The sequence below is a fragment of the Scleropages formosus genome, chromosome 3 (assembly GCF_900964775.1).
Source record: "Scleropages formosus chromosome 3, fSclFor1.1, whole genome shotgun sequence".
Taxonomy (NCBI): Eukaryota; Metazoa; Chordata; class Actinopteri; order Osteoglossiformes; family Osteoglossidae; genus Scleropages; species Scleropages formosus.
In genome coordinates this window covers 17,195,211-17,209,528 of record NC_041808.1, presented here as the reverse complement: position 1 = coordinate 17,209,528, position 14,318 = coordinate 17,195,211, and the positions used below count along the sequence as shown (strand labels likewise).

At 43.6% G+C, this 14,318-nt stretch overlaps 1 protein-coding gene across 1 annotated transcript in view; it reads right to left on the bottom strand.

Annotated features, from left to right (window-relative positions):
* LOC108935292 (SH3-containing GRB2-like protein 3-interacting protein 1) overlaps positions 1-13,486 on the bottom strand; it is a 43,165-nt gene extending 29,679 nt beyond the window's left edge. The window contains exon 1 of the mRNA XM_018753798.2: positions 13,233-13,486. Within this exon, the coding sequence (XP_018609314.1) occupies positions 13,233-13,242 (10 nt within the window). The 5' untranslated portion in view covers positions 13,243-13,486. The remainder of the gene's footprint in view (positions 1-13,232) is intronic.
* Positions 13,487-14,318: the final 832 nt, after the last annotated feature.

Genomic DNA, 14,318 nt, shown 5'->3' with positions numbered 1-14,318 from the left:
TCCCTGCTGCTGCAATGTGGGTTTGTTTTCCTTCTGCTTAACGTTGTCAGTGTTTTTAATAACAGCAGGTAGCTTGTCAATTTACTTCATTTTCACAGGGATCCACCAGCAGTTAAGAAGTCAGTTTGCAGCCTGAAGTCAGAACAGCAAATCAATAACACGGCATCTGCTGTGAAAGTGCATCTGAACATAAGGGAATGTTTAAATGGGATAAGCAACAACAATATAGTTCTACACCTGGCATATGATGTGCAGTCTAGTCAAGCAAGAGCACAAGAATCTGTAGCATTTTATAATCCATGTGGATCCTTCATACTTCAGGTAACAGTCGACTCAGATGTTTCCAGCGGTCTGCAGTTGTTCATCGGTGGCCATGATGCAGTTTGACGAAGTCAAGTCCAGCACTTTAAGGCCATTGCTTGTGCTGCTTTCACTCAATTTCTGTTTCAACTGCTTAATTAAACTAGTCACCTGCGTTGTTGGTTGTTTCACCTAGGATTTCAGCTTTGTTTGTTTCAGAAACTTTTCTGTTTCAGCCAGATGCCAATTAAAATTAAGAGCACATTCTCTCCTGACTGTGTTGTACAACATAGAAGTGACAGCATTACATCATTTACTTGCTCAATACACCATGTCCTCGACCTAAGAACAAAGCTGGGATCATAAGTCTGTTTGTAACCTGATGTCTTTGCCACTCCCAAGTGACACTCATTTACATTTATTCACTTAGCAGATGCTTTTCTCCAAAGCAACTTACAATGGATACTATGTAGTATTACTATCAGCCCACACACCTTATTCACCAAGGTGACTTACACTGCTAGATACACTACTTACAATGGGTCACTCTCTTTATGACACTCACACACTATGGTGGACCTGAACAGATGTCTTTGGACTGTGGGAGGAAACCAGAGCACCCGGAGGAAACCCACGCAGACACGGGGAGAACATGCAAACTCCACACAGACTAAGCGGGGATTGAATCCACGTCCTCTCACACCACCCAGGCACTGTGAGACAGCAGCGCTACTCACTGTGCCACCATGCTGCCTAAGCACTAAGCTGCAGTCAGCAAAAGTAGAATGCTACAGGTTTCCCAAAAACTTTTTACACAATGGACAAAATGTCACAAACTGCCAAATGCTTGCAACAAGAGATCAGTGTACAGTGGATTTAATTTTTTTTAAAAAATGTGGCAGACTACCAAGTCATTCCCTTCGATTGTTGACTTATTCTCAGTAAACTTATGATAGTATCTAGCACGCATCAGTTTACAACATTGGGCAACATTTGCTCATCATTAACGTGCTTCATCAACAGCATCATTGCATCAATAACAGATGACCTGTTTGAAAGGTCCAAAGTTGTACTGCATGAAACTTATATGTAGCACATCAGCAACTGGTGGTTTCACTGAAGAAAGGGCACATCAAAGAGCGTGAATCTGACTTGTTTATCTGAGAACTGAATTCAGCCTGCAGCCACTGATATACAGAGGATCTGTGTACTGTGTGCAGATAGATGGTTGAAAAGAGGCGTGAGGTCCGAGAGCAGCGCTGGGACACCGTCATCTTGTACTGCCTCCCTTGTCAAATAGTGCAATGTGACGTTTGTAATCCACCAGAATCAATATTTAAAGGTTGCTGATGCAATTATTTCTCATTACTGTGGCAGCTCTTCCCCCCACAGGTCACAAATTATGCATACATATATCCACCCAGCCTGTAACATATAGCACATAATAAACAACTTCCAATGATCTGGGGCTTCATCCACTCCATCACTTTTGCACCTCTATTAAAAGTTTATTACTGACAGCTAAAAAACCTTGTATTGATCGGCATTCAGTATAAAATTTTTTTGGTGATGTTGTTGTCATTATCAGAAAAAATCAATGCCGACCAAGATTCAAATAAAATAAAGTTATACATATCCCAACATGCCACTCAGATTTTATATCGAAACAAAAATTGTGCTATAAAATATGTATGAATATAAATATTAAACTCAGTTGTAAAATACAAAAAGCTCAGCATGTCTATTCAACACATTTCACAGCATCACAGTCCCCTGCAGATGCAGCGTACCTAAGCGTTGCACTGCATTCATATAATCTCCACTCATATTCATTTGGATTTCAATTCATGTTTTGCATGCCTTCTGCCTTCTGATCGTGCTTTGCATTGTTATCTAAATTCTGTCAAAATAAAACCTTTCTTTTAAGCAAAACACCTTTTTTTTTCCAGATTGGTCACTCAACTTGAGATTGTCCCCATTTAACAATCCTCTCTCAACAACTGAATGCAACAGAGAGAAATAAACACACTGAATTGCTGAATAGCTTTGTACATGTGCCAGCACTGTTCCTTCTGCAAGTTATGAGCCGTTTGCAAATTTGTATTACGTATATGAGAAACGTCCATGGAAGGATCAAGTAAATCACTAATGACTGGGGTAAAACCCCTCACGCAGCCTGCTCACTCTGTGCATCGTAGCCTCTGTACTGCAAAGGGTAAAGCTAATCAATAACTCATTTTATTGCTATTGAATTAAGCTTAAAAATGATAACTTCATAAAAGTCTTATGAAAAGAGCAGAATGCAATTTCAGAATTTTTTTTTTTTCTTACAAAGCTTTACCACAAAATGAGTCCATTATTCCACACACACACACACACACACACACACACACACACACACACACATTTTCTGAACCGCTCGTCCCAGACGGGGTCGCGGGGAGCCGGAGCCTAACCCATTCCACAGCAAAAAAATTCTAACCAGAGAACAAAACAAAATGAAGCTCATTGTTCTCTATTAGGTGCTTAAACATACAGTAGTATGCACAAGTCTTAGGTACTTAGATGTTTCACAAAACAATTTGTTTTAGATGATTATTTTATGTCTTCTGCATTAGTGTCAATAGGAAAGAGCATATTTTAGATTTCCAAGCATTCCTTTTGCAAAAAGTTACAGTATTACAGTAAGGGTTTTCTATGTCGTAAAAGAAAGCAAGAACATGTACACACACAGTCAGAGACCGCTTGTTCTGAGCGGGGTCACGGCAAACCGGAACCTAACTCGGCAACACAGGGTGCAAGGCTGGAGGGGGAGTAACGTACCCAGGACGGGACGCAAGTCCATCGCAAGGCACCTCAAGTAGGACTCGACCCCCAGACCTGGCAGAGACTGGGACCCGACCAAGCCCGCCGCGACCCCGCTCGGGACAAGCGGTTGTTGACGATGGATGGTTATTAAGCTTTGTAGGGAGTTTATTAATTAAGAGCATTATTTTTGGAAGCATTCTCACTTGACAGCTTTTTTCCCCCCAACCAAGTGCCTAAAATTTTGCACAGTACTGTACATAATGCAGTCCTGGTTTTAAATGCACTGATCGGTGAAAGAATCAAATACACAGAGCGGTGTTCTATCTGGCATAGGGCTTAGAGCAGCGCATTTTAATTCTGCTTTTTACTTCAGTTACACAATTCGAATTGAATGTATCCAGAGCAGTAAAACGATGTTTGTGTACTATATGTTGTTACATACAGTTCAAACCGGGATGGTGACAGTGAACTGCGGCAGTAGTTTAGCCTTTAAATTGTCAACAGTTAAGAAGCAGCCCAAGATAGTGAGAATTTTCACAGTGTGAGAGATTAATAGAGAATAATCAGTTATCGACCAGCTCAAAATGATCAGTTCAAAAGGCTAATTCCAAGCACAGCAGCAAAGGGGAATTCTGCTGTTTGTTGTTACACATTCCCTGTTCTTCTCCGAAGAGTTTACCACAGTTAACTGAGCCTCCGTCTCTATTTCTAAGTGGTAAGACCATCATATTGCAGCCGGAAATCCCAGGTGTCATTAGACAAGTGGATGTGCCCATCACAGTGATCTAGCTGCTCAGCAGGCATTTCAACTGACGTTTATGGGTCTACATGCAAACTGATGCAGAACGAAGAGTGACCATTAATTTTGTAAACAGGCGGTGATGTGATTTAGAGAAGGTTGCGCTGAAGGCGTAAATAGGTCAATGCACAAGGCTGTTTAAGTGAATCACGTTCTCAGTTACATCAGTTTCCAGTGCAGGGAAATTTGTAAGGCTGTATCTAGAGGAGTTGCACATGGCTGGTTTGTAACGCAAATCACGTTTATTTTCTTTGAATGCAGATAGCTGCTCTGGATACGAAAAACTGCCCATGACAGGTGCCCACCGTGGTAACCTTGAGCTTTAAGCATTTCCTTTGCAGCTTGGGCCTAAAGAACAATAGAGCATTTATTTCCCTTATTTATTTCTCTGTGTGGCAACATATTTATCTATCATAGTTGATTAAGTTGATTTATCTATGATATGATATTTATCTGTGATGTATGGATGAGTGACCCAGTATAAGGAGTGTATCTAGCAACGTAAGTCACCTTGGTGAATAAGGTATGTGGGCTGGTAACACTACATAGAGTTCATGGGAAGTCGCTTTGGAGAAAATCATCTGCTAAATAAATAAATGTAAATGTACTGTAAATGATAGACACAGAGGCTTAAATGGCCCCTCGTGAGACAGCTAAAATCAAAGGTGACTCGTTGCATTTCTAATTAATGAACAAAAGAACTGTCTCAATTCCACCTAGGAGTGTTTCTGTACAAAGCAGTCCCTTACTACAGGGCTTCAAGAGATAAACATGAAGTCGAACGAAATTTCAACTCTAAAAACATTGCATAATGGAAACAGAATAATACTACCATTCTCATCTGCAAGAAACAAGGACACTTCCTGTGGATTCAAGGGACGTCTCCCAAATATTTTTACGAGACATGTTCATTGAGGTCTACATTTAGGCTCAAATAAAAGGTTACACCGCACCACAATGAAACCCACGCTATGCCATCATCGTACAATACAAGCAGTGTGCTGTAAGACCACAGAGTACCCAGCTGTACACTGTAGTGACCTAGCAGTCATTCAGTTCAGTTCAGCACTCTTCCTTTTACTGCAGCAAATATGTAAATGGGGACTAAAGAATGCTTTTTCAGTGACAAACAAAAAAAAACAATCTAATGTTATTTTATTGACCATTTGTACTGTGAACAGAGAAGGGAACTTGGTGATCTTCACCATGCTGCACATCTACTGTAAATGATATTACACTGCACACTAATTACTCAGAGCTGTGATTATGCAAATATTGTTATAAAGCTGGTAATATTCTTAATTTCTTGAACAGGTTGGAAATCATGGGTCTTCCTGAGCACGATGAAGTGTTGTGTTGACGTATGCAGCTCGGATAGAGGTGTCAGAGGATCTTCAAATTGCTTTTTTCTTGTTATGGTCTACATAAATTTTCTTGAGAAATAATAGATAGAGCACACTGAATCTGCACTCGTGTTCCCTGCTTAGCTCATTCATCAGAGAAGTTTTTCAGGCAAAGCCAGTGAGGCCAGACTACTTTGTGGTACAATACTGCACATTTTAGTGAGCATTTTGTACTCGGTTTCGTCTTCAAAGTGCAAACCAATCACCTACAATTGTCTTAAATACCCCTTAGGGTAATATTCAAAGATAAAACTACAACAAGTAGAAGTGCCTGAAAGTAGCTGTGGATAAAAAAAAGTATAAAAGATATGGTGGAGCCAATGGCTTTCCACCATCAATGCCATGTCAGGTTTTTGTCAAGCAAAGTGTTCTTAGACACTCTCACACACATTAAAGACAGCAGCCACAGTGTGTGAAGTATGCAGTCTGTGTTTGCCTGTAGTAACTATTTAGTATAGGCTTATCATATGTTCTCTGTAGTACAATATGTACTCAAATACATATACTGTATAAAATAGCTGAACTGCATATAGTATATACTGTGGCATGCAGTACCATGGGTTTGGATAGAGCAAGGAAGGACACAGAGATAGTGTTTATCATGAACAACTTATTTGAACAGCAGCACCAGGGAAAAATGCTCTCAAGCCAAGGATCCCACTTCCTTCAGGAACTGTGCCTCAAGCCGGCTTTCTCCCCACACACTTGCAGACACAGTCACCCCATCATTTCCCCAGAAGTGCTCCCAGTGGTTACGCATGCTATTTACAAGTTACCCACAATGCAACTATTTACACAAAACATCTTCCCACCTAAACACAGTAACAAGGGTCGTTACAATATGTATATATTTTAGGGACAGAGGTTCTCACCATTCACTCCGAGGCAATAGCCTCCCTCTGTCCCTCAGAACTGTGAAATCTCTCTCACAATGCAAGAAGAGTCTCAAAACCTCAATCTCTTTCAGATGCACCTCTCTCCCGATCTCCAAAAATACTCCACAAACTTTGTATTACATTATCTATCAGGATCACCCTCATATGTCCTTTCTTTCACTTCTACATGCAGCTACTTGTGTAAAGCGTGCAAACAAATATGATGGTACCAGACAAACTGACTGTGGTTCCAGAATTGCATGTCTTCATCTATAACTATCTGTTGCGTAATGATCTCTTGTTCACTCAGATGTACGTCGTATTGGAGAGAAGAGTGTGCTAAATGAATAAAAGCAAGCGTAAATTTTTGCAAGCAGCACTTCTGTGAACGAAAAGCAGCCTGACAATTTTAAAAGCCTCATAGTTTATTCAATGTCAAAAATTTGGTGCCAGAACCAGAACATGTGAATTTATCAATGCTGTTTGGAAAAGTTTTTTGGAGCTGAATGCAAATTTCAGAATCATTTATAAATGACAGTTGCACAGGTTTAGTCACAGCAGAGGTTAATCCTCACACTAATTCTTTTGGTTAAATATACTGTATACAATGGATAAATTAATCTTTTTTCTTCTCTCAGTTCATCTGTTTAGCTGTGCATGGCACGCCATCTGCACTGGGCGTATGGTCACTCAAGTCAGCTTTCACTCGTGTGTTTGAATGGCACAGCACCTACTGAAACCATACACCCGTCACCCACCTTACAGCCTGTGAGGGTCGCCAGTAGAGCACTGACTCACTTCATCGGATGCCATTTGAAATATAACTTGTCTACCAGGACACTACCCACCACATTTAGATAGGGTGAGAGAATAAGCCTGTTACATCCATCTATCATCAAGAACCACTTGTCCCAAGCGGGGTCGCGGCAAGCCAGAGCCTAACCTGGCAACACAGGGTGCAAGGCTGGGGGGGGGAGGGGACACACCCAGGACACAAAACCAGTCCGTCGCAAGGCATCCCAAGCAGGGCTTGAACCCCTGACCCACCACACAGCAGGCACTGGCTGAACATGCCATGTCACCAACCCCCCAAGCCTGTGATAGCTATAAAAAAATAAATAAATAACAGTTGGTGAGAATCCTCAGAGACCCAATGCCAGAAACATTCTGGTAAAGCAAAGCGAGCTACAGAAGGAACTGGGAAACAAATGAAAGGCTGAAAGGCACACAGCACGGGAATGTCCTGGTATGACAAGTGTTTAACAGAGGATTACCTCCTCATTATTCCAAAATAGGCCACGAGTTATTTCCGCTACAAATCCATGTGATCCAGTCTGGAATCCATGTCGGCCGTTTTCTCTCATGTCAGCTCCACATGGGCACCAAGGCCCACACATGACACATGACCATCACAAGTCTGCAGGAACTGCAGAGACAAGATTAACTGGCACTGAGGTTTTCCCGCTCACCCCTTGCACAGCACATGTGACTCACACATAGACACAGTTGTGGGCAAAAATTTGTGACTTGTTTGGAATTATTTGCTCTTCTCCATGAGTGACTTCTAAAATGTGACCTGATCTTCAGCCATCTATAGGCAACAACCGCTCGCCCCAAGCGGGGTCGCGGCAAGCTGGAGCCTTACCCGGCAGCACAGGACACAAGAGAGAGGGGACACATCCAGGATGGGACACCAGTCCATTACAAGTTATCCCAAGCAGGGCTCAAACCCCAGACCCACCACACAGGAGGAACTGGCTGAACCCATCACGCCACCATGGCCCCCGCCTAACCTTCATCTAAGTCATAATAATAAATAAGGGCTGTTTTCTTTCTCAAACTGTGTGTTGTTTACAGAATCTCTCGATGGTAATTCCACAGCACAAGACATAAGAAACGTGTTTTTCCAAAAGCAGCGTCCTGCACTTTGAAGCACTGACTGCATCGGAAAACATTTGAATGTAGTAAGTAAAATGCAGAGATTGAGTACACCAGATGCTTATTAAACAGTCTATTGACAAACACCAGCAATGGCTTTATTTGTAGTTAAGGGCTCTCTTGCGGCTTCTTTGTCTGTGGGAGGAGAATGCTTTTAGAATGAGCACTACAGGAGAGAGCCTGGATGTCCAATAAACTGGACCCTCACATCAATAACTCACTACAGCATTTTCCATTGATAAATACCTTACCAATATTGATGGTGTCATGAATGTTGAAGACCTTGCCGGTGTCGCCGGAAGACACTGTAGCTGCTTCTTGCAGTTTTGTGCACAAAGACTGGATGTTAAGGGAAACTGCAGTCACTTTTTAATGGCAGTGCTGACTGCAGAACCATTACTGGTGTTTAAATAAAAGGCAGCACTGACCAGAAATTGGCACAGGAACCAACAGTGGCAGCAGTGAAAACGGCCGAAAGCCTGGAAATCAAACAACTACAGCAAGATTTTCAGCACCATAAAAATGTAAGGGCATTCACATTAACAAGAATAAAACAGCAACAGTGATGATGGTAGCTTAAATTTGGAACTTTTCATCCTCATCATCTTTATAACACCTTAAAATTCATTTTAAGTATGTATAATGCAACATAGTTTGGGCTGGAAAATGCATTAATTGTAAACAGTTGAATTATGGGTAAAATGGAATTGCATTTAACAGTAGCGGAGACTTCTGGGGAATATAAGGGGGTGACTGTTTGCCAATGGGAAAGGGGGAAAGCCTGAAGGAAAAGGAGTCCTTGGACTAAGAGTACTATTTCCTTGTGTGCTGGTGTTCTAATATATATACATACATACATACATACATACACACACACACATATACACATATATATATATATATATATATATATATACACACATTATGAAAAAAAAAAAATTCCCCACTCGCCCCCCCCTTTTTGCGGGTGGTCTTACTCCTTCAAGCTCGGGTCTTCTACCAGAGGCCTGGGAGCTTGAGGGTTCTGTGCAGTATCTTAACTGTTCCTAGGACCGCGCTCTTCTGGACAGAGATCTCGGATGTTGTTCCCGGGATCTGCTGGAGCCACTCTCCCAGCTTAGGGGTCACAGCCCCAAGTGTTCCGATTACCACGAGGACCACTGTTGCCTTCACCTTCCACATCTTTCCTAGCTCCTCTCTCAGTCCTTGGTATTTCATATATATATGTTTATCCTGAATGTTGCCTCTGTGTTTTTTGTAGCCCCATTCAAACCCAGAGTGCAGCACCCTAACTATCTTCTTTAAGGGCACAGCATTAGGTGTATAAGTGATTTATGAAACTTGTTACAAAAGATTGCGAGCTCAAAATCAGCTGGACCTGGGAGACTGTAAACCTGGGTTTAAGATCTAGACTTTTCTCTCCTGTGGTGTCCAAGTGTCCAGCCTTCTTCATGGACTTTAGCAGTGCAATCTCACATTCATGGCCCTACAATCCTTTTCCTGGAAAGTTTTTCTGTCTCAGAATCCCAAGAAAGTGTAAACCTTTCCCATTAAAATAAATCGCTGAACTCCCTCTACCTTTTCATCCTGGGTCAAATTCTATGTTTAACGTGCGTTTTTGACAAGCTGTAGAGGTCTTCCCTCACACTTCCACCCCATAGTCTGGTGGAAAGAAATTATCTTCAGTCACTTCTCTGATAAAAAGTAGGTGAGCTGATATACTGTTGACATGAAGGAATAAGAGAACAAGAGTGTGATGTCTGAAAACCAGCTAGACAATGCATGGACACACCCAGTGGTGCTCTCCGCTGCCATTCAGGCCCAGTATTGCCACCATGGAGGACTCTCTGACCACAAAGGAACTAAACAACCCCTGAAAGAAAGCAATTTGCACTGAATGACAGGAAGGACGGTAGGTCTCACTACATGGGCCAACACGACCTTATGCATGATAGGCAATTGACAGAGGTCAGGATTCCTTTCTGGAACTTCCTGGCCAACCTGTGCCGATGTCTGTTTGGGTCTATGTTAGCTGGTGAATGAACTGTGAACTGATCATGTGTAAAGTGGGTTAGCTGTACATCATACAAAGTAGGAATTTTGAGCTGGAATTTCTTGGGAATAAAAAGGTCTACATCTTCCTGCTACAGTTTTACAACATCTCCTGAGATGAATAGTAAAGCTAGTTGGCCTTCTTGCTAATAGACATAGCGGGAGGATATTGGGATGAAGGGTGCAGCCAGCCCTTAGTAAACCAGCATCTATGGAGTAGTATTATGGTAACATGAAAAACCAATAGCCTGAGATGGGGTGTTGTAGTGCCATGGTGCTCGAGGCTCCAGACACCCAGCAGGAGGTTAGACGCACCCGGAGCAGAGTGTTGTTGGACCGAGAGCTCTGTTGAATGAGCCACAGAGGACCAGTTGGCATCTGCACCATGCCAGAACATGGACTACACTGCCATGCTGTAGTATAAGTGGAGTCATTAACAAGGGGCCATAGAAAATCATCTTAAAAAGTAACAATTAAAAACTTTAAAAATGTATAGTTTGACATTTGAACTGCATGACAACAGGGATATGAATGTAAAAAAAAAATTTAAACCAAGATTTACAAGTGAAACTTGTACAGACCATCATGTAGGAAATTAGAAAATCCTACAGTACATTAGATCAGTTTAGTTCAGAAACAAAGAGTTTGCACTTTCTACCTTCAGTGCCAGCTGTTTAGAGCATTTGCCCTCCGTTCCAACTCCCATCTGTATTCCCTGTTCCAGTAAGAGGACAGTGGGGTGTAAAACTCCCTTGGCTGCAAGGCCAGGTGTGACTTGTACTGCAAGACTCAAGTCTTGGGACAGCTGGTAGTGTAGTGGTTAGGGTTACTGCTGTTGGATCCAAAGGTTGCACGTTCAATCTTCACCTTTGGCTGTAGTACCCTTGAGCAAGGTACTCACCCTCAATTGCCCCTGTCTAAATAGGTAAATACCTTGACATTGTAAGTTGCTTTGGAGAAAAGCATCAGCAAAATGAATAAATGTAAGTCATACAGAAGAACCAGTACTGACACAAAGCACCTCTACAGTACCGTCAGTGTAAAAAAACACACCAGCATCATTTCAAAAACTCCTAATTTTCGTACTAATTTTATTTGGTTTTTATCCTGACAGCCCACTGTGCAGTGCCAATATGGCAGACACAAAGTTTATTGTTAAAGAAAATCACAAAGCGCCCCATCTGCCTTCTGCTTCAACCTTGCGCCTCCTCGGTGTGCTCATATCGGTATGTTTTCTCAGGGATCCCATCTTATCGAGAGCATCTTACATAAAAAATGACTAATCACAGCATGCATGAGCAGAACATTCCTCATTATCACACATCCATAATCAACAGTTTATTATATCAAAAGGTGAATTTTCTTATGTACAAAGAAGCTTTTACCATTTCATTTCAAGAAGTTATCCACTAGGATACAGTCCTGACATGGCAACCAAATTTCAAGCATTGCGGTCTGCTGCTGTGAATGTGTTTCCTACGCTTAGAATAATACATTTCGCTTCTTTTTTGAAGCTGTTACTAATTAAACATCGTTCTTGTAATATATGTTTCTGTTTTTTTCTTTGACCCTGCATGCCAGTGTTATTTTTTTATCCTACCTATACTGTGATGGTCAAACGATGACCTGTCCCTGGCATGGCAACATCTCATGGTCAGACTGCTGCTTCGATACACCCCAAAACATTGTGAAGCTGCCACTGCATCGCAGGTGGAATGGCCACCATTCTGCCCATGGTCCACAAGCTCTGGTTCAACACATTCCCCTCTTACCGAACACACAGAATATTATCACACACCAGGGAAGAGTGTGGTTACTTCTGAGTGTTTGCATCTAGTGTCGGCATTTTTATGATCTTCCAAGTGGACTTACAGCGATAGTCTTATACAAGGCTAGTCCTTTTTTTCACAGGGGATGCATTTAATACTTTCAGCCCATAGAAGACAAGCCTCCCTATGCCATCACCTTCCAGGGACTGGACCGACACCTATGGTTTTAGGCACCTGGAACAAGCACTCATTCCCAAGATGCTGAAGTCCGTTTGCGTGCAGGACCGGTCCAGTTCACGTCTACTTTGACCACTGCTCTAGCATTCACGGCTCTCAGTGTGATGATGCACGGTGTCTATATAATTTCAAGCAGTGCACAGAATTCCAGGCAGTTTCCCCTTCCTCCCTGAGACAAACCAGTGTGCCAGATCTATCCGCTGAACAATGACAGCTAGCAACACATTTGTTTGTTTTTATGATGCTTTCACACATACAGTATCAGTGAACAGCAGGTCAAAGGCTGAAAAAGCTGCCATATTGTCCTGTTAAAATTCTACAGAGTTTGTATGAAACCCATGTTTCACGAAACTGGCTCCAAGGTAAGGACAAAACTAATAGCTCAAAGCAGAAACAGCCATCAGCAAAAACATTGTATAACATGAGATTCTCCAAAAGGGCTGGTAACTGCTCACTTTGAGAGCGCGAAAGCAGACAAGAGGAATGAGATGACAAAAAGCGCCGGGAAAAAGCTCTAACAACGAGAGGTAGCCAAGAAGAAGAAGCGTTTAAACTCGATTAAAAATGATAAGTGGACGGAGCCAGAAACCCTTTCGTCTGCAGCCTTTGTGAAGTCAGGGAGGGTCAGCGCTGGGAAGGACGTCGCATTCAGCGCTACTCGAGTGGCTCGTGGACGCCGGGGCGATCTGGAGCAACCTCTGGTAAGATGGCTTCAGCCACGGTGCGGCCATGTCCGGCACAAAGTGAGCCCATTCCGGCGCACCAGCTGGGGCGTCCTGCTAGCGACACCATAAATCCCAATAATCCCCCCACACAAGAGAGCTGGGAGATGGGGCGGGGGGTTGGGGGTGGGAAAAGGAACAAATTAGCTCCGCCATTGTGGCAGCTCTTTAATGACATCTCAGAGCTGCGGGCCGGTTCCGCACAATGACAGGCGAGTCGCGGGGAGCCCTCTCGCTCCGGACAGTCCCGCGGGGGGCGGGCGCAGGGGTCGATGGCACAGCCCGGTGGGCGGGAGGAAGGGGCGAGAGACAGCGGGAAATGTGCTTACCTTCCATCATGGTTGCGGATTTTCATTCCTCTGTCTCCGAGGAGGTGGCAGACGATGGCGGCTGGCGGACAGCCCTGGATAAACGGCGCTAAAGGCAGCGCAGCTTCACACCCCCCTCCCCCCCTGCTCCCACCACTCCACTCCCACCTTCCGGATACTGGGAGACAGTGCCGCAAATGGGATGGTACTGGTCTAGGCCATGGATGCTGCTGCAGCTGCTAACTACTCCATCACTGAAGGATGCTGACAGAAAGAAAGGGAGAGAGAGAGAGAGAGAGAGAGGGAGAGAGAGGGAGAGAGAGAGAGAGAGAGAGAGAGAAGGACGATTGCTTATGTCACGTCTCTGCTAAGCCAATCCTCGGTGCTCGACTCCATGTCACATGGCTCCCAGCCTGTATCTCCTAACAACACACCCCTGGAGAACACCACACGAGTTGCCCCCCCCCATCCACAGAGCCCAACACATGCGCAGGCACACACACTTACTCACTCGCCCTCCACGCTCACCCCCTTTGGCTTCGCCGGATCACGCGACTCCTACGCTAGCAGCGTTGTCTTGCCAGGGATGCGATGAGTGTCGGTGGCCGCCAGACGGGTAAGAGGCGTGTAATGAAATGGCCGAGGCCAAACAGGCCCGGGAAGATGTGCTTTTTGGCCTGCTGGGGTTTGGGGAAGGGGAGTATCACCACTGCCGTCCCTGAAGCTCCGCTGTCTGATCCAATTTCTTTAACACCCCTCCCCACCTCCTCCTGTGTGTGTGTTTTGCTCCAGTAACTAGAAAGAAGAAAGGAGAGAGGGTGTGGGGTCAATGGGCAAAGAAGAAATGTACTCAGCAACCCCCCCCACAACCACAAATAGGCCTCCAGCTCAGCATCACTGCAACAAAAGGGGCTTTTAGCACAATTTAATGGCAATATTTTAGATGAAAAGACACTTATCAAAAATAAAAAATGTTTACAAATGAGAAATACGGTCCCAGAGAGGGTAACATGGGTACAGTGACAAATGTGCCAATAGATTTTACTCAGCACTCAGAAGAGTTCCTGCCCAGCGGTAGTTTGGTTAAAGCAGTGATTCCAGGTGCAG